This window comes from Schistocerca piceifrons, chromosome 6 (assembly GCF_021461385.2).
Source record: "Schistocerca piceifrons isolate TAMUIC-IGC-003096 chromosome 6, iqSchPice1.1, whole genome shotgun sequence".
Lineage (NCBI taxonomy): Eukaryota > Metazoa > Arthropoda > Insecta > Orthoptera > Acrididae > Schistocerca > Schistocerca piceifrons.
Genome location: NC_060143.1, coordinates 437,033,155 through 437,056,180, shown reverse-complemented (window position 1 = coordinate 437,056,180; position 23,026 = coordinate 437,033,155). Strand labels below are relative to the sequence as shown.

The window sequence follows — 23,026 nt, the reverse complement described above, 5'->3', positions numbered from 1 at the left end:
CATATGGTTGGTCTGGTCTTTACATTCCGTTTGCTAATGTGGCACTAGCAACCATATTTTTGCATATGTTGTAAATACGACAACCTAGTTTGTCAAATAAAACCGAATGACCTTTTTCTACTATTTTATTAACAGATGGTAGAGTTGTACTTAGCTGAGGCACATACAGAATATTCGCTACCTTGATACTAGCTTTCTTGTTGCCAGTGAGAACATCTACAAATAAAGATCCTATACCTTTTACGGATAAATTTTCATTATTTGCTATTAAAACTTGCGAGCTTGTCAATGCTTCAACACTACTTTCATTACAATGATATTTAGACATGTGCCCTGATGCGCCTGAGTCTACGTACCATTCTGTCCGTGTATCTTTACCTGCAGCTGCTGCTGTGAGAAACGTCTGGTAGATGGCTGTCTTGGCCGTAGTTTTTCTCATTTTTCTTCTTTTCTTCAGTTTTTAGCCAGATGCCCGTACATGTTGCAGTTATAGCAGCTGGGACCCTTTTTGAAATTATATCACTCTTTTTCTTGTTGACTCGCAGAGCAGCATCGCTAATCGATTGTTTATTACAAGCTTCAGCGTTTATTTCTTGCAGTAGTTTATTTTTTTATGGAGTCTCCTGTGATCGGCACGTTTTAATTTTATAAGCTCATAACCATAGGCTTATATTCGTCTGGTAATCTTGCAAGCAGAATACACCCAATCCACTCTTCTTTGAATTCAAAATTCAATCCATTTAATTTTTGTGACGTAGAAATTATCTTTGACACATATTCCTCTACTGACGAACAATTCTCCAGTCTGGTTGACAGTAACGTATTTAATAACCCTATCCGTCTGAAGAGACCATAATCTTCGTAGACTTTCTTTAGCTGGTCCCACGCTTCTCTTGCTGTAGATGTATCTTGAAAGTGAACATATATCGACGGATGGACGGAGAGTATAAATTTGGCTCTTGCTGTACGAACTTTAGTTGCATCCCCATAATTGTTTTTGTTCTAAATATGTTCACATAGCGAACTGCCGGGTACTGTAGTTTTCTCTTCCCATCAGTTTTTCGATCGTGGGCAATGAACTGGTATTTACTAGCACCATGATTTTAGCGATTACGTCGTGCCAAATTACCAAGCGCTGCGCTAATTTTCCCGAGCCGGTGATCTCGGAATTTTTTAGAACATTACGCCGATTTATAATCCTGGGCCCACAACCTGTTAGCAGAGTAATTTACGGGCGGTTTCTGATTGGAACAATTTATTAATACATTAAACAAGCTACATGAATGACACACATAACGAGCTCAATACACGAAATAAAACAAATCATAGAGTCCGTAGTTGCCCGTAGCAAACCGAGCGGGTCAACAGAAGCGTCCGATCTTACCCGTCGGCTTTGACCCGTGACGTAAGCGTGTTGTGGTGTGTGACGTCATTACGGCGCGGAGTTTGATTTGCGATTGTGGCGTGTTTGTAGATGTCTTGTTTTTGTTTGTCGTGCTCTCTGGTGGTGTGTTCATGGTTTTCGTTTGTTTCGTTTGTTTCGTGTGGTGGGGTCAGTTTTCTGTTGCTCAGGTGTTGGATTTGAAGCGGAATTTCTATTAGTGAGTTAATGGTTAATTTAATGCTCATTGCTGTACGTCGGGTGAGTTTGTTATTGAGTGTATTTGGTTGTGGTTTTTTGTTCAGGAATGGATATGAAAGACCGCCTTAACAGTGTTCGGTTGAGGGCGATGATGGGGGAGACAGCTTTAGAGCTGATTAAATTTCTTCAGGTCATGGGTCAAAGCCGACGGGTAAGATCGGACGCTTCTGTATTTCCGGGACCTACACATTGATCTGTAGCCTAGCCCTGAATACGAGGTTAGGTTGGGAGTTTTTTTTTGGAATGCGGCCGCGGCAGCGGCCGCCTATGATTCGAAAATATTGATTTGACACTAATGAAGCCTGTGGGGGGATGGGGGGGCACTGCAGACTCCCCCCACCGCATAACGATACATGATGATCAAATTTTGAAAAAAAATGAAAAATTTTTTCCGTACCTGCTAAACTGCATAAGTGCCGATGTATGTAGGTGTAAGGGAAGCTTTCGTTTCTTAGTTTTCTATTGGGGGATGTGATCGGTAGGTTCTGTTGAGCTATATAGGTTAAGGGAAGTGTCCGATTATGGATAGGAATGTGTTTTTTGGTATTTGGTCAGTTTTGTGATGTTGATTTATTTCGTTGTTTTGCGTGGTTTTGAATGGCGGTCGGTGGCTACATTTCTGTATATTTAGTTTCTCCGCACCCAAAAACCCCTAATTTCCCACGCTTGTCCCGTTACAGTCATTAGGCTTTTTGTGAAACTTGTGTATTTCAGTGTTTACAATACGTATGCGATGTTTTTATATCCGCCATATTGGAATTGTTTATAGTCGTTTCCGCGGTATTTGTGACGTCATGGGTCAAAGCCGACGGGTAAGATCGGACGCTTCTGTATTTCCAACCGAGCAACACACAAGATATTACACACCAGGGAGGCATTGATTCTAAAATCCCGTAGAAACCCGACTCACACTTTTCGCACATGACATACTGTAAGTCATAGCTCAAGACGGTCAAGTTGATGAAGAATTTCTCGATTTCCGAATAGCATTTGGCTCAGTGTTACACCTACGCTTATTATAAAGAAATACAATCGTATTTGTCACGGCATCGAGGCTTTTTTTTTATTTTTTAGGGACGATGCAGAAAGTTATCTTCGATGGAGAATCATCGACAGATGTGGAAGTAACTTCAGGTGTGGGCCAGGGAAGTGCGTTGGATCCCTCGCTGTTAATGTTGTATATTAATGATCTTGCACGCAATATTAATAGTTACCTCATACTTTTCGCAGTTGGTATGGTTACTCATAATGAAGTTCACTCTGAAAGAAGCGCTACAGATATTCAATCAGAGCTTGATAAGATTTCAAATTGGTGTAAAGATCGGCAATTTTGTTTAAATGTTAAGAAATGTAAAATTGTATACTTCACAAAACGAAAAAACTGTAGTATTCTGTGACTATAGTATTAGTGAGTAATAATTGGAATCACTCAAATACCTGAGTGTAACACTTTCTAGTGCATGGAATGGAACGAATACACACGCTCAGTCGTAGGTAAAACGGTTAGCATTGGGAGAGTCATAGGAAACGCAATCTACAAAGGATATTGCTTACAAATCGCTACTGCGATCCACCCTAGAATATTGTTCGAATGTGCGGGACCCTTACCAGATACAATAAGGAATACTGAACGTATGTAAAGAGGGGCAGCACGAATGGTCATAGGTTTATTTGACCCGTGGAAGAGTGTCACAGAAATACTGAAGAAACTGTACTGTCAAACTCTTGAGAGAGACGTAAACTATCCCGAGAAACCCTTTTTGTAAAGGTTCAAGAACCAGATTTAAATGATGACCAGAAAAATACTACAATCCCATACGCATCCCTCCGATAGGGACTGTGAGGATAAAATTATATTAATTCCAGCACGCATAGAGGCATTGAAACAATCATTCTTCCCGCGATTCAGACGTGAACGGAAAGTGATACATGGTACCATGGGATGTGCCCCCTACCATGCAATTGACAGCGGTTTGCGAAGTATGGATGCAGATGTAGATATAGAGGTAGAAGATGAAAAGACTTCTCAAGAATGCATCCATATCAACCATAATGGAGAAAGGTCGTCAGAAGAATCTGCTGTGAAGAGGGACAACGCATTCGTCTTCGGAATCCTGTTCTAGTGCTTAGAACTGCACTCGGCCTTCTTACAAGACGTTGTCTGTGCTAAATCTAGTCGTTACGAGACGGTTTCTCTACCTTGGAAACGGAACGCCTCTTGTGTTGGTGAGAACATGCAGAAATATTGTACATAAATTTATATAATCATGTAATTACGTTATTGGCGAACAGCTGGAGGCTATAAATAGAACTAATTACAACAACTATAATCATGACGATAATAACAATGACTCCGGCTAGAGTATAATCGAATATGTCCAGAGCTACATAGCAACACAAAACAGTTTCATATTATAATATGAAGCTATCTTGAATGAAGTTTCTGATAAATCATTTGTGTACGCCCTCCCTAGAGAAAACTGAAAGGTGTTTTCGACCTAAGCTTGGGGAACCTATTTACTTTATCTTGCATGTCAGGCTTTCTGTCGGTAGGTTTCATGCAATGTAGCCAAAGATGTACAATTGGCGAATTTAAGCGGGAAATCTGTTTACACTTGGTGTGTGTGGCGTGTGTATGTGTTTTGATATATGTAGCTGACTAGCTGTGAATGTCAATAGTTTGCTCGCCCATAGAGTTAAAAAGAAGAAATGAAGGGCCATATTCAGGTCATTTACTTTTAATATCCGTATTCGTTATAAGCGTAAAGGGTAGAAAGTAGACTGTTTTGGCTGCGGTATAATGACGCTGAAATGCAAGCACAAACTTTTATACTTCTGAGTGATTACCAAATCAAGAGTGAGTGAAGTAAAGTAGTTACATATTGAGCCGTGGCAGAAAGATTGTACTGATACACCTGTTGTAATTTCTGTGTCACATACTAGTTCAAGTGAGATGATGGTAGGCTAACGAGATATATGCTATTCTCCTTGCACCTGAAAATTTGAAGCGGTTCTGCATCAACATTTATACTCTGCAAACTACCATGAGATGTATGGTAGAGGCACGTCGTACGTTCCATTGTTATAATTATTTGGCTTTCTTCCCCTTCGATTCACATACGGAGCGTAGGTAGATTGATTGTCCGAATGCCGCTGTGCGTGCAGCAATTAGTCAAAACTCATTCTCACGATCCCTGTGTGAGGGGATTGTGGTATATTCGTAGGTTCATCATTTAAAGCCGGTTACTAAAACTTCTGTTAATAGACTTCTCGGGGTAATTCACGTCTATCTTAGAGACATGGTTCTAAAAGCTTCCAGTTGTATGCCTTAAATTCGCTGAGTTTTTCACATGAAACTTAAAGCAAATGCCTGGCAGGAAAATATATGTACAAATCTCATTCGTATTATACATTGCCAGTTTAAAACATTGTAGTTGGTACATTCTATCGGTAAGTGGCCGTATCAGTACAATTGGCGATTGATGTACAGCTTTTCAATATCTTAGATCTGACGTTTATGACAGAAGTTCGATTAAAATGATTTATTGTGGAGCAGAAAGTGGTCCTTTTTTGTCAAGTAACAAGCAATCTAAGATACAAAGGCTGCAGGATAAATACCTCATGTACATCTTCACAAAGAATCTACAAACATTTGAACTTTCTGGTTCTTTAATGTCTTATATGTAAATCCTGTTAATAGCTATGTTTAGGCTTGAGAACTGTAGTTTGCCAGACAGCTGATAGCCGGGTTTAGGATAGTATGCACTGCCAAGACTTTATTACAGTAACAGCAGAGCATAGCTCAGGAAGCACCATAATTCAGCATGATAGAACATTCTGCTCATGAGAGGGAGTGATATGGATCATGGCTGCATCACCTGACACAAATCCCTAAGTGGAACCTAAAAATAAAACAACTAGTGGGGCCATTTGGTTCTAAGCAGTCATGACATCCAACCTACGGGGAACCACAATAAAGCAAGTCATCTTTATGGATTAAGCCATATGTCAAATGAAAATTAAAAAAAACTTCAAGATGATTGCCTTCACTTCACAAAGCTGCTTCTTTATAGCACTCACCTTAGGAAGAGTGACACATGTCAAGTAACCAACCTTGCTAACAGCAAGACTTAGTAGAATTACACAACACACACTGGACAATGACTGAATTTTCTTCTTGAGAAAAAGTGTGATATTATATCTGGAACAAAGGGAGACATGCGTATTTGGTGGAATTGAGGAGACTCGGGTAAAACTTAGGATATCTGTGAGTTCATCTTAATCTCCAATGGAAAAAAATTAAAATGGAAATTTACTTGAGTGTGATAGGGCCACTTCCCTTGACATCTTGGTTGGGTTGGCACACAGACCAAGGCCTAGGTTGGAAGATGATTTGCTTGTGCGTTGGCAAAGCCAGGGAATGTGAATGCATAATAAAGAATGTAATAATAATTGACCTGTAGCGTAACTTGAGGTCTATGTCCACTCCATATTTTCCACATTTTTTTTTGTTGTAAATAACTTACACTGGACGGTAAATTTAAAAAGCTGTATTACATTATAGACAAATAATTTGCCTAGTGTATTTGTGCATAATGTGTAGGACTTGCATTTATTGCACATCAACTTTAAAAAAAGTGCAAGTTTACAGAGTTGTTGTAAAGTACTTAATGGTGGGCAAATGAATAAGACTGCTCTGCACAGACACTACTGACAGTAGTTTCCACTATAAATAATGAGATTTCTATGCTGAAGAACAGTTCTGTGTAGTGCCTGTAATTCACTGTCACTCATTTTACTACAAGGAAAATGAACAATAAATGGTATTCTAAAACACTAACCTAGTTTGCACACTGTAGAGAATGGCTATCGTGCAGTTTTATCATGATAAGCAGTCACATTCTTATACTGATGATTATATTTTTTATTGTGGGCCCTTTTACTATTGCTGCAGTTTTAAATGAGTTGTTTTGTGTGGAGCTTGTATTAACTATCTTGAATTTTGATATGAATGAATGTTGTAATAGAAGAGTGTGCAAAAAGGTAAATAAAGTGTTCCACTAACACTGAGGTGACAAGTCATTGGACACTTCGTAATATCTTGTTGGACCTGTTGCCTGGCATAGTGCAGCAACTTATCATAACATGCATTCAAAAAGTCGATGGATGCCCCTTGGAGATATATTCAGCCATGCTGCCTCTATAGCCATCCATAATTTCAAAAGTGTTACCAGTGCAGAATTCTGTGCACCAACGGGCATCTCCATTACATCTAATAAGTGTTCAATGAGATTCATGGTGGGTGATCTGGGTGGTCAAATTATTCGCTCGAATTGGCCAGCATGTTCTGACATGGCGCATTTACATTCAAAAAAATTCCACCTGTTCTTGGTAGTGTGACATTAATGACTGGCTGCAAATGATTTCCAGTTGGCCAAACATAACCACTTCCAGTCAGTGATCAGTTGACCAGGCCATGGTTTTCTAGTCGTCTAGGGTCAATAAGGTCATGAACCCAGGAGAGAGACTGCAGGCGATGTTGTGCTGTTAGCGAAGGTGCTTGCGTTGATCATCTGTTGAGGTAGCCCATTAATGCCAATTTCTGTCACAACAGATACGTTTGTTGTTTGTCCCACATTGATTTCTGATGTTATTTCACACAGTGTTGCTTGTGTGTTAGCACAACCCTAAGCAAACATTGCTGCTCTCGATCATTAAGTGAAAGCCATCAACCACTAAGTTGTTTGCAGTAAGAGGTAATGCTTGAAATGTGGTATTCTTGACACTCTCTTCACACTGTGGATCTTGGAATATTGATTTCCCTTATGATTTACAAAGTGGAACGACCTGTGCATCTAGCTCCAGCTACCACTCTGTATTCAAAATCTGTTAATTCTCAATGTGGCCACAATCATGTTGGAAACCTTTTGACATGAATCGCCTGAGTACAAATGACAGCTCCGGCAATGCACTGCCGTCTATACCTTGTGTAAGCGATACTACTGCCATCTGTATGTACTTATCACTATCCCATGACCTTTGTCATCTCAGTGTACTTTACTTTGTTTTGGTTTAGGTGTGTTAAATATTTTATGTCAAAATATATTTTATATTCATTGTTGACAGTTCTATCACATCAAACTGTAATCATTTCATCACAACCAGTTTGACGCCCTATAATGTTTCCTTTAATGTTCATATTAATTACTGACTTACTTTATTTTACCTCTTCTTGAAAAGAGAGATTTTAAATCAGTATTTATTTTCATGAATTAGGTGATACTTGGACCTATGTTTTCTGGGAAAACAACTGAACTGATGCGAAGACTTAAACGATATCAAATTGCAAATTACAAATGTCTTGTTATTAAGTACAAATTTGATGATCGTTTTGGCAGTGAAGGGATATTCACTCATGATCGTCAGACTTGTTCTGCTGTTGCTGCTGTCCGACTATGTGAAGTTGATCCATGTGGATATGATATCATTGGAATTGATGAAGGACAATTTGTAAGTGTGTTTTCTTATTGTTGATATTTTGTACTGTTCTCGAGTTAAATGGTTCTTATTACACCAGCTGAAATGTAAAAACTTTGCTAGTTCCCAGATATAGTGCGATTCAGTGAAGATATGGCCAATAAAGGGAAGATAGTGATTGTGGCTGCTCTTGACGGAACATACCAACGCCTTCCATTTGGTGAAGTACTCAGTCTAGTACCTCTGGCAGAAAGCGTCATCAAGCTAACAGCAGTTTGCATGGTGTGCTATGGGGAGGCTTCATATACCAAGAGGACTAGCAGTGACCAAAAGGCAAGTTTGAAAATTAAAAAAAAAATACAATTATTATGTTATTAAATTAAGGAAAACTGAAATGTAATTTCAGATTACAGTCAGATTAAGTCTTCAGATAGGTTCCTCTCAACTTGGGGTACAAGTGATCTGCTACTCCTTTCTACCATACCCCAGCCTATCGCTTCCTTCCTCCTTCAGGATTTAGATTAGATTAGTACTTGTTCCATAGATCATGAATACAACACTTTGTAATGATGTGGAACGTGTCAGGTTAATAAAAGGTGTCTATACAAGATATTACATGACACTTTTCTTTGTGGGGGTTGGGGAAATTACCCACTTATTATATCTAAAAATTCATCTAATGAGTAGAAGGAGTTGCCATTAAGAAATTCTTTTAATTTCCTTTTAAATGCTATATGGCTATCTGTCAGACTTTTGATGCTATTAGGTAAGTGACCAAAGACTTTTGTGGCAGCATAATTTACCCCTTTCTGAGCCAAAGTTAGATTTAACCTTGTGTAGTGAAGATCATCCTTTCTCCTAGTGTTGTAGTGAGATTGACAGTTCTGAAATCTAGTAGGTATAATTTTTTCCTACTTTTAAATGTGTGTATCAGCAATGCTTGAAAATTTGCCTCCTAAAGCCAGCCATACTGTCTCCTTGTAACTTAAAAACTTCTAAAGAAAATTTTCCTTGTGATGTGAGAGGGGTCCCAGGTGGCAAACCTGTTAAAATATTGATATTAATTCTAACAATATAAGTAAAAGATAGATTACTACTCACCATAAATGTAACACATTAAGTTGCAGACAGGCACAACAAAAAGACACGCAACTCACAACTACTTCACCTCTGAAGGGAAGATACGCAAACGAATATGCAACACAGCCATGAGCATTCGCACGGCATCCTCCTGTGCCACCCTGTTCATGGGCAACCTACAGGAGACCTTCCTAGCCTCCAAAATGCCAAACCCCCAGTATGGTTCAGGTTAATTGATGATATCTTCATGATCTGGACTCAAAGCCAAGACACCCTATCTTCATTTTTTCACAACCTCAACACCTATCTCCCGTCCACCTCACCTGGTCCTCCACAAACCAGCATGCCACCTTCCTGGATGTTGGCCTCCTCATCTCCGATGGCTACATCCATATCTCTGTCTACATTAACCCCACTAACCACCAACAGTACTTGCATTTCGACACTGCTTCATTCCTTCGGCACCAAAATATCCCTCCCATACAGGCTGGCCACACAGTGATGGCGTATATGCAGTGATAAGAACTCCCTTGCCCAGAACACTGGGCACCTCACCAAGGGCTTCACAGACAGGCAATCTTAAAACTAAAGCAGCTACTACTGAGTACGAAACTGAAACAAACTTGAACTTGATTCACGTTTGTCAAGCACTGGGTCGGGGCACGTGCCCTGGTTTGCGATGCATGTTTTGACTTAATACCGTACCTCCCTCACTCCCTGTTTTTATTTTTTTCTCTGGAGATCATTTCTCAAACGTAAGTTGTTATTGAGAGGTTTTGTTGATGTTTTTAGTTCCACTTTTATTTCTTATGGCTAATCTGATCACGTTTTCTCAAGCTAGGTTTTGTAATTGTCTTTCAGAATATCCTAAATGATTAAAACATAAATGCATTTCATCAGATCCATAGGAAAAAATGAGTAGGTATCTGCCTGTAAGTCTGCCTGAGTCTCAAACTTACAGCATGAGAAAAGAACTACATTGTCTTTTAGCAAACAATTTAGCTGTTGTTTTCTTAAAATTTGATGTATATACAAATACTAACCAGGAAGAAAGTGTCATGGCTTGTGTATCGGTAGGACATAACTGTAGAAATTGTGTGCCTTGTGCTTGCAAGCTGTTGTCTCAGTATAATTTACACATTATTGCATTCTGTATGTAGCATATTGAACTTTGCTGGCAGTTACATTTTCATCAGTAACGTGCTACAGTATATCTTATGCTTTAAAGCATATAGAGACTAGGTTTTGTGCACTTTTAAGAAAGAACTCTTAGAAGCATTCATAATTTTGAACATTGAAACAGATATTATTAACAACATTCATGATTTCAGAAATTGAGAGGAAAAAAAATATGAAATTAAAGACATTTGTTGTTGTCAGTCAGTTTTAAACAAATTAAGGACAGAGCATGGAAACTGTCAGTCACCAGAAAATGATATCTGGTCACCTTAATTTAATGATTAAAAATATATTAGAGGACATTTGCGTTGGTGGTGGTGGTGGTGGTGGTGGTGGTGGTGGTGGTGGTGGAGGAGGAGGAGGATATTGGAAGATTGATGTTAGTAGAAAAGTGAGGGCATCATTTTTCAGTTCTTGCCTAAGGCAGTAAAATACCTAGCAATGGCCCTGCCCAGACCTAGTCCGCAAACAGATCTCCCACGCTGTTTCCCCTCACATCGTCAATCCTCCCACCATCCCCAAGAACCAGCTATGAGGGAGTGTCCCCTCCATCACCCAACACAACCCCTGGACTGGAACAACTGAACCACATTCTTTGTCAGAGCTTTGATTAGCTATCTTCATGCCCTGAAATGAGGGACACCGTATCCAGGATCATACCCACCCCTCCTAAAGTGGTGTTCTGTCACCCACCCAACCTCCACAACATCCTAGTAAATCCCTGTGCTGCTCCCAGTCCCAACCCCTGTGTGGAAGACCCAGGTGAAAGACCTGCCCAATCCACATACTCAGCAATTCCTACTCCAGTTCTGTCACAAGGTTATCCTACCCGAAGTGACAGAGCCACCTGTGAAAGCAACCATGTCAATACCATCTCTGTTGCAGTCATTCCACAACTTTTTGTATTGGTATGTCTGCCAACCAGCTATCCACCAGGAATTACAGCCACTGCCAAACTATGGTGAAGAGCAAAGTAGACCACCCTGCGGCACAACATGCAGTTGAACATAACATTGTTGGTTTCAATGGCAGCTTCACTACTGAGCTATCTGGCTCTTGCCCTTCACCACCAGCTTTTCTGAACTGTGCCGATGGGAGTTCCCCTTTCAACACATTCTCCACTCCTGTTATTATTCTGGCATCAACCTATGGTAACCTACTGTCCCCCCCCCCCCCCCCACCCTCCATCAGACAGTTTCCACCACCCTCTGCCCTATCACCTCTTCCCTATTCTCATCTTTCACATTCTGTTTGCTGTCCTCAGCCAACATACGCACTCGTCTTTCCCCTTCCCTGCTCCTCTCCTTTCTTGTTCCCTGTTTCCCTCCACCTCCTCCCCTCCCTGTTCCACGGCCTCCTTCCTGTTGATAGTCTAGCCCCCTGCACGCTCCACCAGGCAGTGCTCTTCTCTCTCCTCCCCCCCTCTCCACTCCCACCCGTATCTTGCTATCTCCTTCCCCACCCTTCCAGATTGCTGCTTCCATTCTACATGACAGTTTCATTCCGGTCAGAGATGGCGGTTGTGTGTCTGAGGTGTGCTTGCTTGAGTGAATGAAAATGTGTGGGTGTTTCATTTCCTGAAAGAGGCTAAAGCGAAAGTATAAGTGCCTTTTCGTTGCTCTTGTCTGTAAATCAACATGTTATTTTAACAGTGAGTTGCAATGTATCTTTTCCTTACGTTCTTGAAATTCTAATTTGGAATTTTCGTTTTTTGATGTTAATAATTATTATTCTGTTTATACGCCTTCAGAATGATTTTCAGTGGTTGCAGATTTTCATTCATTTCTATTCCAGTGTTGAGTGGCTCTTAAATTCACATTGGACTGAGCTGAAGACATTTTACAAAAACTTTTACACATTCCATTCTTGTCTCACACTTGCTGTAATGTAAAGGTATTTGCCAGTGAACTCCAACTGTTGCACACCACCCAATGAGTACCTCAAACAAATAACACAATACATAACAAATATTTGTACTAATAGAGAAACGAGCGAGGTGGCGCAGTGGTTAGCACACCGGACTCGCATTCGGGAGGACAACAGTTCAATTCCACATCCGGCCATCCTGATTTAGGTTTTCTGTGATTTCCCTAAATCACTCCAGGCAAATGCGGGGGGATGGTTCCTTTGAAAGGACACGGTCGACTTCCTTCCCCGTCCTTCCTTAATCAGACGAGACTGATGACCTCGCAGTTTGGTCTCTTTCCCACAAACAACCCAACTAATAGAGATGATGCACTTGTGTGTTATTTAAAAAGAGTAATGTTCAACATAAAATGAACTGCTGACATGCTGGATCTGTTTTATAGGGTTGGTGTGATTAGCAGCAGTGAATAAATTTCATGAAAGTGTCACCTGTCCTGTGCATGATATGTTTAAATAGGCCAGAGTGGAATTAAATTTTACAGAACCATAAAATTGTTACTGATGACTTTCGTTACTAAATGGTTCAAATGGCTCTGAGCACTATGCGACTTAACTTCTGAGGTCATCAGTCTCCTAGAACTTAGAACTACTTAAACCTAACTAACCTAAGGACATCACACACATCGATGCCTGAGGCAGGATTCGAACCTGCGACCGTAGCGGTCGCTCGGCTCCAGACTGTAGCGCCTAGAACCGCGCGCACACACACACGAGGTTTAACTTATGCAAGCTTTTGGAGCCAATGGCTCCTTCTTCCAGCTGAAGAGTTGAAGGCAAAGGAAGATGGATGAAGGGAAAGGACTGGAGTGGTTTAGGAAAAGGGGTACAGTCTGAAAAGTCACCCAGAACTCTGGATGAGTGGAGACATACCAGACGGGATGAGAAGGGAAGACTGATTGTTGGGGAGTGCACCAGACGAGATCTGAAAACCTGAGAGCTTAAAGGTGGAAGACAAGGTGATATGCAAGACAGAGATTACTGCTAAAACATCATGCATGAGTTAATAAGAGTGAGAAGCTAAGTGCATTGCATGTAACGGAGTTGGGAGGGAGTTCAGGGAAAAATAGACAGGCCAGAAAATGAAAGATGTAGAAACCTAAGGTGAAGGTAGGAGTAATTACTGTGAAGAAATTCTGAGATGGGAGGAATTAATTTAAATTAGGGCTGGGGGGGGGGGGGGGGAGAACCGAGGACATGTTGTAGCATTCGTTCCCACCTGGGGAAGTATCCAGATGGCATGTATGGCAAAACAAGCACTGATGTCACAGCTGTCATGTTGTAGAGCATGCTCTGCAACAGGATACTGTTTGTAGCTGGTATACACCCACTGCTTAAGCCCATTCATCCTAACTTGTAACTGAGTTGTAGTCATGCCGATGTAAAAGGCCAAACAGCTGGTATATGACCTGTCATTTCACAGGTGGCTTCTTTTGATAGTATATGTTTCGGCAGTTATAGGGCTGGTATAGGTGGTGGTAGAAGGATGCTTAAGGCAAGTCTTGCAGTGGGGACAGTCACGGGGTGGGAGCCATAGGGTAGGGAGATGGGTGCAGAATGAGCATAGGGTCTGACAAGGATATTGCAGAGGTTGTTAGGGTGATGAAAAACTATTGTTTTTCACTCTGTCTCAAAACCTGGTAGAAAACCCAAAGAGATTTTGGTCGTATATAAAGTAAACTAGCGGCGGGATGCAATCAACACCGTCACTGTGCAATAACAATGGTTATGTCACTGATGACAGTGCCACTAAAGCAGAGGTACTAAACACAAGTTTTCTGAAACTTGTTCACCAAAGAGGATGAAGTAAATATTCCAGAATTTGAATGTAGAACTACTGCCAACATGAGTAACTTAGAAGTAGTATCCTCGGTGTAGTGAAGCAGCTTCAATCACTTAATAAAGGCAAGACTTCTGGTCCAGATTGTTTATCATTAGGTTCCTTTCAGAGTATGTTGATACAGTAGCTCCATCTCTAACAATGACATACAACTGTTCGCTTATTGAAAGATTTGTACCTAAAGATTGGAAAGTTGCACAAGTCACAGGAAACAGGAGTAATCCACTGAATTACATATCCATGTCACTGACGTCAGTTTGTAGTAGGTTTTTGGGACATATTCTGTGTTCAAACATAAGGAATTATCTTAAAAAAGGCTAATAGTCGGCATGGATTCAGGAAAAATCATTCTCACAAGTAATGAGTGCTGTCAACAGGGGTTGTCAAATTGACTCTGTATTTTTAGATTTCCAGGAGGCTTTTGACACTGTTTCTCACAAGTGTCTTCTAATCAAACTGTGTACTGTTGTTTGTAAGTAGGTTTAATGTGGACAGAAGTGTGTAGCTGGCCTTTGGTGAGGGTGAGGTCAACATAAAGAAAAGTGGCACAGGATTTGGAGTAGGGCCATGTGAATTTTAATTGGAAGAAGGTATTAAGAGGTTCCAGGAATTTTAACAGGTTGACCTCACCATGAGTCCATGTGGTAAAGATATCATCAATGTAAACCAAACCAGGGGCTGAAGTCCTGGATCCCAGGAAAGCCCCCTCAAAGTGACCCAAGAAAAGGTTAGCATAGAAAGGAGCCATCATGGTTCCCATGACCATACCCCTGACCTCTTTTTTTGTCTGCCCCTCAAAGGTAAAGTAATTGTTGGTAAGTATAAAGTTGATAAAGGTAATCAGGAAAGCTGTCATAGGTTTGGAATGAGGTGGGCGCTGGCTGAGGAAATGTTCAACAGCAGAATGACTATGTATGTGGAGGATGTTGATATAGAGGGAGATGGCATCAATGGTGACAAGCAAGGTGTATGATGGGAGTGGGATGGGCACAGATTTCATGCAATGTTGGAAGTGGTTGGTATCTTTGATACAGGAGGGAAGTATCTGTATTAGGGATTGAAGGTGGTGATCAGCTAAGGCAGATATATGTTTAGTGGGTGCTTTGAAGCCAGCAACTATAAGAATTCTAGGATGATTGGGTTTGTAGATCTTAGGAAGAAGGTAAAAGGTGGGAGTGCATGATTTGACTGGGTTAAGAAGCTCTGTGGATTGAGGTGTAAGTCCTTTGTGACATGCCTGAGGTTTTTAGAAGGGAGTGCAGGTCAGTTTGAATTAAGGGGTGGGACCTGCATGGCAGTTGCTGTATGCAGAGGTATCAGACAGCTGGCATAGACCTTCACTAACATACTCCTGTTGGTCAAGTATCACACAAGTAGATCCTTTGTCTTTGTCTGCTGCGAGGATAATGATGGAGTCATTAGCTTTTAGGGAACGTAGAGCCTTGAGTTCTCCAGAGGACAGGTCAGGGTCATGTTGTAGGGACCTGAGGGAGGGTTGTGAATCAACGGTGGATGTGTGGAATTCTTGGAAGGGATAATTTTGAGGTAGTGGTGTTGGATCAAGTTGGGATCGTGGTCGGAACTGCTCAAGGCAGGGTTCAATGTCAAGTTTGCTGATGGAAAGGTGTTTGATTTGGGTTGCAAAGTGACATTTCCAGTTGAAATTACTTGTAAAGAGAAGTAGGTCCTTCACCAAAAACAGCATGATTAAATGCAAGTTTAGGGCTGAAAATGAGACCCTTGGATAATACAGATAATGCACAAGGGGAGAGTGCTTTAAATGAAAGGTTGTGAGCACTGTATTGTTGTGACTGGTTCTTGTAATTGGTCTGGGAGGCAGTGGTTAAGGCTGTGGAATGTTAAAGGAAGTTGGCCAAGCTCGGTTTGTAGGAGAGGAGTGGTGGTTGATGGTGTGGCAGTTAGAGGAGCTGCAGAGGGGCAGGAAGGGAAATACCACAGTTGAGGTAGTTTAGGAGAGGGTGGGATAGTTTTCTGAGGTACGTCTGGCACATTGTTGCTGTCTGAAGTTGGCTAGGCAGATGACACCATTTCAAGGAAACATCTGCGAACATGTGTGGGAGTAGATTGAAGGGAATCAGAGAATAAAACACTAAGTCTTATCAAACTAAAAAAAATAAAAATTTACTGTGAAATAAAGACAAAACAATAACAGGAATAAAGGCTGTGTGAATGTGCATAGCTGCTGCTTGGGAACATTCACAATTCTGCCAAACTAAAGAATGTCATGCCAACTGAAAAATGCCACACTGTAGCGTTAAATGAAATGTCATGCTGCACCAAGTGCTTCTGAGAAAGACCGAGCAAAGCTGAGACAGGTCAAGCCTCGGCCCGCACAGGTGCTGCACAGCTTTCTTGGGTGTAGTTTGGCATGCTGTGGCTGACCCTGATATATGAATTTGCTTAAGTATTATAAGTGAAAAAATAAGATATACTGTCCACTACGAAGGAATTAGACTAGTTAGAATAGTTTTTGGGGAATTCAGGGCTAACACTGTTCCCAGCCTCTGGGTCATGGTCAGTGTGCTGCCATTTGACATAAGACAGGAATTCCTCATGTTGCAACTGGCGTACGACTTGGATTCATATCCACATACAACTGCATACCACTCTGTTGCTTGTACGCATTTCTAACAACACGTTAAACACCATCAGCAATCAATGAGGCCTTTTTGTTACATGCAAAGGAGTTTCTCTTAGACATGGGTGTGACAGCTATTGATGTTTTTTGCTCTAAGGGTGGAGGAACAAGAAACTTTTGCTTAAATCCCAGAGTTAGTTTAGAATTGACTATGTTCTAGAGAGAAGAAACTTCAAATGTAATTTTTAAGTCTATTTTTTATAACATTTTCGGTAACCATCACTATTTTTCTGTAGTATACATAGGTAGCTAGAAACAAGGGGATACATTTTCCTGCTCTGTAGTCTTCCCAGACATTGTCTTCAGATATCAACACCATGATCAGTTCAGTTGTTACTGCTGAGCTGTGTGAGATATCCTGAAGGCACTGGAGCAGATGAGTCATCATCACAGCAGAAAGTTTCTCATCTACTCCTATACCCTTAGTACCCTACAAGCATTGCAGCAAATGTACCCAGCAGAGAGAATGATAGAATTAATACAGTACAAATAGCTATGCCTTCAACATCAGGGGTAGCAGTTATTATTTTCCTGGGTACTAGGGCAAGTAGGAATTTGAGGAAATGAGCTAGCAGATGTAGCTGCCAAGGTGGTCTCCAGGGATATCTGTGATTCTACATAACATTCCCATATAGGTTGTCATCTTGCCAATTCAAAAAGCATTGCAACTGTGGGCGGTGTGGCGGTGCACCTTTTTTTATCTAGTGTTCACCCAACCAAAAATCTCTGCCATAATCTCCCAACCCCTTCTTAATTGGGTCTTACTATTTTCAGTTAATCTCTTAAGAACTGACATAAAACATTTTACTGTGTGTGTGTGTGTGTGTGTGTGTGTGTGTGTGTGTGTGTATAAAAATCTGCACAAAAGAACTTTAAGGAAACTGTTTCATTTTCATTTTAGTACCTTTTTACTAACTTTTAAACAATTTTAACCACTTTTGTCTTATCGTATCGTAAGATGGGTACTAAAGGCCTTGCCGTCCCACACCAAAATCATATTTTTGTCTAAGAAACAAGAAAGGTATGTAAGACACCATTTCAGTTTTTAAAAGTAAATACATTTTTGTATGTGCCAAACTGCCTTGGCAACCCCAGTCACTTCCTACATCAGCTCTCATCATTCATACAACAGTATTTCATATCAGAGCAAAAATGACAAAAAGATTTCCTGTAAAAGGAAAAGGTTTCTGATGAAGTGCTTAAAAATAACCATGATTTCTCCTACCAAGAGAGGTAAATTCAGCAATATGTCAGAATTCACTAAAAAAGTTATAGCACAAGCCAAGTGAATAGCCAGTAACAATTATGTGCCAAAATCTGCAAACAGAACAAAGGAATGTTATAAGAAATGAAAAAACTCATTACTACCTGAGCATGAGAAGATTACTCACATCCCCAATTACTGAGTCACAAAGCCACAAGGTGAGTTGCAGATATATTCAGTAATCAGTATGCAAGTACTCTAAAGTTGTTATAAAGCATCAGCAAACTGTTACATAACACATTGAGTGTAATAAAGTCTCCCATAGCATCTAAATTCTTTTGGGAAAACAATGCCAATGAAAGAGAGTAAAAAATAAACTATCATCCAGAACTTAAGGTATCCTGATTTTATCATGAAGAACTGCATAAATGGAATAGCTGTCCCATTTCATGTAAAATTCCTCTGATGATGGGAACATCTCCTGATTGAAAGTGGCAAAAATGTTGGTGACATGCTCTCCACAAAATACTATAAGCAGTTGGGATCTCCCCAGACTTGTCAAATACATTTGATGCCATAGACTACAAAATTTTATTTCAGAAACTGGAGTGCTATGGCATTAAGACATCTGTTTGAACTGGTTTAGCTCTTTTCTTACAAACGGAAACCAGAGTAGCAATAAAAGTATGATACGAGTTTGAAAGCACGCCAGAAGGCATGCTTCTGGAACTGGGCTACTAGACAGAGTAGTAATAGCCATCAAACACTAGTGTTGCTTGCTATGGCACCACAGTTGACAATGCCAGCAACCAGCACTTGAGATAGCTATTTACAAGTACCTACCACCACTCATACATGGATATCAGATGTGTGTGCGTTTCGCTGTTGTCTCCCAATGTTCTTACTCTGTTTCACTATGTTTCTAGTTTTCTATCTTGGGGTTACTAATTGGTCTTTAAACATCGATCATGCCATCTACACTTGTCTGTGTCCTCCTTGTTTTGTCTTGTCTGTAAACTTTCAATGAACTGTTCTTAGTGACCCAGACCAGTTGGTCAATTCTCATCAGATTTTTGTGTTGCTCCCAATATTCTGTCACTATGTGGTCATTATGAAAAAACAGTGATCCAGGGTATATCAGAACTTTCTACTCTGATTATGGTGATATTGCATAAGTTGCAATCCAGTGTTCAATATCTGAATCAGTCCTGTTCCTTCCAGACATAAACAACTTACCATTGAACATCATTGCTACTGCCAGTACATTATTTACAGAGGCAATGAATGAAGGTATAAGTGAGCTAGGTTATTGATTTGACAAATAACCTGATAATCAACACAAAAATGCACCTTTAAGAACTAGGAAAACTGAGTGTGATACGAGGAGCTGTGATTTTTACATATTTCCCACATTAAAAACAAGATGTTTAGGCAAGCAGATACAAGACAGTATAAAATGGCAAACACGTATAAGCAAAACCATTAGTAAGCTCAACAAAGTATACTGCACTTTACATACTGCACTAGCAAAGAGTCTGTAGGTACTGTGCACAGTTCAGTACTATAATGCATTATTACATTGTATTCCGGGGAGATTGTCTGCCTAGCTCAGATGTTCTCCTCACTCAGAAAACAGCTATGAGAGTAACACACAATGCAAAGCAGACAGACAGCTTTGGATATCTCTTCCAGTGTGTAAGTTTTTTAAAAGTAGCATTTGTAAATTAGACAGAAATGTGAATGTCAGTAATCGTAGTACAAGACAGTAATGAAACTCCATGTAGCAACTGCTGTGTCATCTGAACAACACACAGCCAGGGCAAAAGCACCACAGGTGCAAAGATGCAAGCTGGTGCCAGTGCCATGGATATCCGTCACTTGTGCGAGTTCCACCAGCACCCTGGGCGGCACTGAGGATGAAGATATCGACTTCACCTCGGCCAGTTGCTGGCCGAGTACAATCTGCCAATTACCAGTTGACAACGGACAGAAGCCTACTTGGAAGATAGAAGAGCAGCTCTCACCAACTTGGTTATAGATAATCGTCCAGGGTTGACTTAGACAGGGAACATTGTTTATTGAACTCTCAGAAGTAGACTGACAGTTGTTGTGAATTGCGTTTGCTATGTGCTGTGAATATTTGCACTTAGCCATTGAGGGCCTTTTTTGTGGTATATTACATGCAGTGTTGTAGACTTAATCATTCAACAAGTCACAACAATAGGTATACCTTTTTTATCTCATTTGTGTGACTTAGTCACTAATTTGTTGGAGTGTTGTAGGACCTTCACTCTCCTATCCTGTTCCCTGACCCTGGGACATATGTTACCTGACCCTGGGACATAGCTGTGTAATAGTGGCAACTCAGCCTCCACAGCAGTATTGACAAGGGCTTTACAAAACTGGCAATTAAGGTTTACTAAATAAACAATGAATATATCTGCCTTTACAACATTCACCATCACATCAACATCAGTAAACCACAACCTGCCAATATAAATTAAAAAGAAGGAGAGAGAAAGTAAGAAAATAACCACCACCATAAAGTTCCTGTTTAATAGTAATCTGAAAGCCTTCTCTCTTGATTATTGTGTGTGTGTGTGTGTGTGTGTGTGTGTGTGTGTGTGTGTGTGTGTGTGTGTTGGAGGGGGGGGGGGGGGGGAAGATAAATTTGGAATTAAATTCAGGAATTATTCTTGTAAAAGAAATAAGCACTAATGTAAAATTCGTCTACATAAATGTTTAGTGTTCATACTCTCTGTAAATATTGCTAATCATGTACTTTTGTGTGTGTGTGTGGGGGGGGGGGGGGGGGTGCATGTTGTGTAATATTAATCACATTATAACAGTTATTAAATGTACTTATGGAAAATTGTTAGCTTTATGGTTTGTGAGTTTTATCGTATCATCTTGTCATAAACCATCACATTGTACTACGACTTGACTGATATTGTAATGTACCTTCTGTACATCAACATGTGTATGTTTTGCACAAGAATGATTCAGAGGACCAATAAATTAGTTAATTAATTAATATATGCTGTAGGTAAGGGTTATTTCTACTAGGTAGTTGAGATCCATTGCATTGCATGCCTTACAAACTCATTCCTACTTGTGTATTAAATACAGGGCTATTACAAATGATTGAAGCGATTTCATAAATTCACTGTAGCTCCATTCATTGACATATGGTCACGACACACTACAGATACGTAGAAAAACTCATAAAGTTTTGTTCGGCTGAAGCCGCACTTCAGGTTTCTGCCGCCAGAGCGCTCGAGAGCGCAGTGAGACAAAATGGCGACAGGAGCCGAGAAAGCGTATGTCGTGCTTGAAATGCACTCACATCAGTCAGTCATAACAGTGCAACGACACTTCAGGACGAAGTTCAACAAAGATCCACCAACTGCTAACTCCATTCAGCGATGGTATGCGCAGTTTAAAGCTTCTGGATGCCTCTGTAAGGGGAAATCAACGGGTCGGCCTGCAGTGAGCGAAGAAACGGTTGAACGCGTACGGGCAAGTTTCACGCATAGTGATGTGAAAGATTCAGTATTTAAACCTCCTCTACCAAGAAACGTGCCAGAACTGTGAGCTCACATCAACAATGCTTTCGAACTCATTGATGAGGACATGCTGCGCCGAGTGTGGGAGGAACTTGATTGTCGGCTTGATGTCTGCCAAATCACTAAAGGGGCACATATCGAACATTTGTGAATGCCTAAAAAAACTTTTTGAGTTTTTGTATGTGTGTGCAAAGCATTGTGAAAATATCTCAAATAATAAAGTTATTGTAGAGCTGTGAAATCGCTTCAATCATTTGTAATAACCCTGTATATGTCTTCCCTACTCTTTGCATACTGTTCCTGTCATACTTTAAATGTGCCTAAGGGTGCCCATTTTTAAATCTGCCTAATACTGTCCGTTGAGGCTATTGCCCAAAAACAGGCATAAATAACCAATAAAATTAATTATGTCTTGTAAATCAGTCCAAGTTAAGAGTTGGACATTAAAACATGGTAGACTTCATTGTAGTAAATAATTTGATTTTTTTAGTAAGGTTTCCTGGTTTATTTTGTAGGTTGAAGTGATTGGAGGTGCAGACAAGTACATGGCCGTGTGTCGCCAGTGTTATTTCCAGACATCCTTAATAAAAAATGAAGAACTTAACAAAAAGTGTTCTCCAATGAAAGCTTTAAATTATGAAAGTATTACAAATCGTTCTTCAATAAATTGTGAAAATGTGGCCAAGATATGGTTGTGACACACAAATAAATTGTAACTTTGTTGCATTTTTAATGTGAAAAAATTCTCAGAGCAATATATATGAATTAGTTGAAAGTTGCCATTGAAGAGGAGGAGGCGGGTTTGCCTGCTGGACCAAGTTATGACTAACTCCTGTAAGGTGTTGAAAATTGTATTTTAGAGAATGGACACCAGTTGGATGACAGTTTTTCATAAATGACCACATGAATCAAATACAGATTTTAATTTTTAATTTTGTATTAATAAAAGTATTTTTTAAAAATCTAAATTCTGTTGTTCATTTCAAAACCATTCATTTCGTGTCAGTTACCCTCTATTATAGATCTTCTTGCTCAGGCAAAGGTTAAAAAAGAGATAACCTTCCATGTTCTGGCACTAGAAGGGGCCACTCGGGCCCCAGTGACTGCCATTTCATCCTCTGCCAGTGGCATGGCTGGGTGTGGTATGGAGGCATATGTGGTCAGTACGCTGCTCTCCCAGACTGTCAGGTTCTTGACCTTGGAGCTACTACTAATCCTCAGATGGCCTCACAAGGCTAGTGCATCCCGTACCAGTCCTCTCACCCTTGGTGAAATCCCTGGCAGTGTTGGGAATCGAACCCGGTTCCCCACATGGCAGTCAGTCGCACCTTGATCACTCGGCTACACTTGCTTAGTCAAAAAGGTCGTGAATTCTCATCTTTTTTTTAATCCATTCACATCATTCCATTACATTTGACACAAAAGGGTAGTGCTTGGAGAAGCAGAACAGACTAAA

The 23,026-nt window shown here is 40.4% G+C and overlaps 1 protein-coding gene across 4 annotated transcripts; it reads left to right on the top strand.

Annotated features, from left to right (window-relative positions):
* The first annotated feature begins 3,765 nt into the window (after positions 1-3,765).
* Positions 3,766-22,532, top strand: LOC124802829 (thymidine kinase, cytosolic-like). 4 transcript variants are annotated; one of them, XM_047263840.1, is made up of 4 exons: positions 3,766-3,868; positions 7,919-8,152; positions 8,243-8,452; positions 22,086-22,532. In XM_047263840.1, the coding sequence occupies exons 2-4, from the start codon at positions 7,934-7,936 to the stop codon at positions 22,266-22,268; spliced, it is 612 nt and encodes a 203-aa protein (XP_047119796.1). In that variant the 5' UTR covers positions 3,766-3,868; positions 7,919-7,933; the 3' UTR covers positions 22,269-22,532. The 4 variants fall into 4 exon arrangements, with proteins under 4 accessions (XP_047119796.1, XP_047119793.1, XP_047119794.1 ...); XM_047263837.1 differs by lacking the exon at positions 3,766-3,868 and adding an exon at positions 4,197-4,275; XM_047263838.1 differs by lacking the exon at positions 3,766-3,868 and adding an exon at positions 4,219-4,369.
* The last annotated feature ends 494 nt before the right edge of the window (positions 22,533-23,026 follow it).

Coding starts and splice junctions, on each gene's coding strand:
- LOC124802829 (XM_047263837.1), top strand. CDS start 4,201: ATGCAATGTAGCCAAAGATGTACAATTGGCGAATTTAAGCGGGAAATC. Junction 8,153..8,242: donor GAATTGATGAAGGACAATTT/GTAAGTGTGTTT, acceptor AAACTTTGCTAG/TTCCCAGATATAGTGCGATT. Junction 8,453..22,085: donor GGACTAGCAGTGACCAAAAG/GCAAGTTTGAAA, acceptor TTTATTTTGTAG/GTTGAAGTGATTGGAGGTGC.